A 2,822-nucleotide genomic window follows, 5' to 3' on the forward strand; every position below is an offset into this window, starting at 1 on the left:
GGGGACCACCACGCTCAGTGGTGGGACCCGGTATCGATCCCTCGCTCTACAGCAAACCCGTCGTTGTCAGATGGTTGCGTCTTTCACGCGCTGCTGCACGCCAATCATTGAACTTCACATAAAAAAAAATGAAAAATAAATAACTAAATAATTATAAATAATAAGAAAAATACCGATAGGGAAATGTTTGGGATGGCACTGTGGCAGTTTGAAAATTATTCGACCAATAAATAAATAAATAAATAATAAAAAGAAGTGATGTGGACAGTCCTCAATGGACGGCTGACATTCGTTTCCATCGTTTTAAGTCCTCTTGTTTTTTTTTTCTCTCCTGCAGCTCTTCTTCCACTCTGAATCGCCTCCCTCTCCTCTTTCCTTCGTCCGCCGCTTCCTCTCCGTCCTCCGCTCTCTTCTTTCCCTGGAGAAGGCCACCTACAAGGGAGGGGAGAAGGAGGCGGCGGCGAAAGACAGGGTCGTGTCATCGGCTTCCCATGCGGCGGACCACTAGCATGATCGAGTTCGAAGCCGACGCCGTTCTCGAAGACGTAGAGATCCTCCAACCTCCTCCCGAAGAGGATTATATCGATTGCGTCGTCCTTCCACCACAGGAAAGGGGGGAGAGTTCACCGGAAGCGAAGTACCTGGCGATGCAGGCGCACGTGGGCGGGAGGCGCTGGAAGAACTCGGCCGACCTACCGGCGGTGGAAACGGCGCCCTTCCTCGCCGCATGCGGCCTCTGCAAGCGCCGAATAGGGCCTGGCCGGGACACCTTCATGTACAGGTACTCGAAATTTGCCCTGAAAATTTCGCACCTTTCTTCTTGTAATCTTCTGATCCTACTCGATCTCTTTCATCCTCTGCTCGCTGTATCCCTCCTCCGCAGTCCACTACCCGAAAATTTCCCTATAATGTTTGCCCCTTTCTCGTTGTAATCATCTGCTCCGTTTCGATCTGCCTCCTAAATCGGTCCTTTCTTCTTCTTCTTCTCGTTGATTAAAATTGTGCTGCCATCTCTTTCTTCTGACATCTTAGCTTTTCTTATCAAATATTTCTTCGCTATTTTTGTAAAATTCTGTGAAAAACTCACCTTCGTCTCCAATTTGACCTCAAGCTTGATTTTGACCAAACGATTTGTGGACCGCAGAGGCGATATTGCGTTCTGCAGCCTCGAATGCCGTCAGCAGCAGATAACACAGGACGAACGCAAGGAGAACTGTTTGGTGACTTCCGCCATGGTCAAGGTCATGGATATCTCCAGTGTTGGGACCAGTGGAACCGAGCAATCTGCAGGTGATGGTGAAATGGTCGCCGCAGCATAATCTTTAGAAACTCGATCTCGAATCACCAACCCATATTCGATCACTTCTATGTATGTTCTTCCAGCAACAACAATTTCCAGATGTGCTTGCTAATCTATCTTTGGATGTTAATCAATTATGCGAGGTAATCAAAGCTTTAGAATATTATCGTCTTGTTCACTGAAAACTCTCTTTTTTTTTTTTTTTTTTTTGTCTCTCTCTTTCTTCGATGGAAAACTCATTTTGCAGCTGAGGACTTTGAATAATTGGATCATTCATTGAAATTGTAAAATATATTGTGAGAATGAGATGTTCGTGATGTTAATAACTATGGTTTAATTTCACTGAAATTGTAGACGCTTAAAGACTGCAAATGACAATTTTGAAGACTGAATTTTCATACCTTGTTTTGTATGACTTTGAGCAGTAAAAGAGTTGAATGATCCTGAAGGTCTATTAATAGTAAAATCATCATAATTATTTAAGGAAGAAATTGTTGGTTTAGATCAATGCTCGATTTTATAAAGTAAAAAAAAATATAAATAAAATAGGTAAAAATAAAAGAGAGTGGAAAAGGTTATTATTAGTATTATTCTCATTAATTAACACAATTTTAATATTTAGAATAATCAAAAGGTTATTTTTTTATTATTAATCATAAAAGGGCACCTCATCTTATATTTTGGCGTGAAGATATTTTTATTTCAGTAGTAATTTTTTTGTATGAAAGATAAATATATCTCATCAAAGAAATATATTGATATATAAAAACTAAAGATTTCTATATATATATTATGTCTGACGAAATTTCATATCTGTGAAGGGATTTGAGATATTGCATAAAAATTCTCATATGGTCATCACTCTCATGCATACCAACATCTTTTTCATCAAATGTTCTTCTTCGATAGATAACTTATTTTCCACACAAGCAATGGGAGAAAAAGCTTCGACTGGTCTCTAAATCTTCGTCATCCATCATTAAGTTGTTCTATGCTACCTAGTGTCCGCGTCATCAACGTTTAATAGTCTCACGATCATATCCTCCATCCAAAGATGACGACATATCGCGTGCCATAACTCCATATTACATGCCACACCATCATGCTGTATGTCTCCTAACATCGATTCGTGCCTAGCAAATGTGCCATCCAGTGTCACTGTCCATCCTCCTCTTGTGGATCGACTCATCTGATGTAAGTGCTCATATCCTCAACTTGGTCTGTCATTACCATCACTGTCCCTGCACACTTTTAATAAGTGGCCAGCTATCAATAAATTTGCAATATCTTTACCGCGAGTGATTTGTTGCGGACTAGAAGATAAATGATTCTAGAAGATTTATTCAACCTCATAGACTTTTTAGCAAAGCCTCAGCTATAAACGGATTTAGGGCATCTTTACCGCGGCTCGTTTATTGTTGGCTAGATAGATCATTAAAGGTGGATCCCTATATCCTCACCCTCTCAACAAGATGTACATGCTCTCATGCTTAAGAGGTGTTCTCTCATGTAAATCCTCTCA

At 40.6% G+C, this 2,822-nt stretch overlaps 1 protein-coding gene across 1 annotated transcript; it reads left to right on the forward strand.

Annotated features, from left to right (window-relative positions):
• The first annotated feature begins 321 nt into the window (after positions 1-321).
• Positions 322-1,478, forward strand: LOC122052011 (FCS-Like Zinc finger 3-like). The gene is made up of 2 exons (XM_042613385.1): positions 322-781; positions 1,145-1,478. The coding sequence occupies exons 1-2, from the start codon at positions 492-494 to the stop codon at positions 1,317-1,319; spliced, it is 465 nt and encodes a 154-aa protein (XP_042469319.1). The 5' UTR covers positions 322-491; the 3' UTR covers positions 1,320-1,478.
• The last annotated feature ends 1,344 nt before the right edge of the window (positions 1,479-2,822 follow it).

Source organism: Zingiber officinale, chromosome 3A, assembly GCF_018446385.1.
Source record: "Zingiber officinale cultivar Zhangliang chromosome 3A, Zo_v1.1, whole genome shotgun sequence".
NCBI classification, from domain to species: domain Eukaryota; kingdom Viridiplantae; phylum Streptophyta; class Magnoliopsida; order Zingiberales; family Zingiberaceae; genus Zingiber; species Zingiber officinale.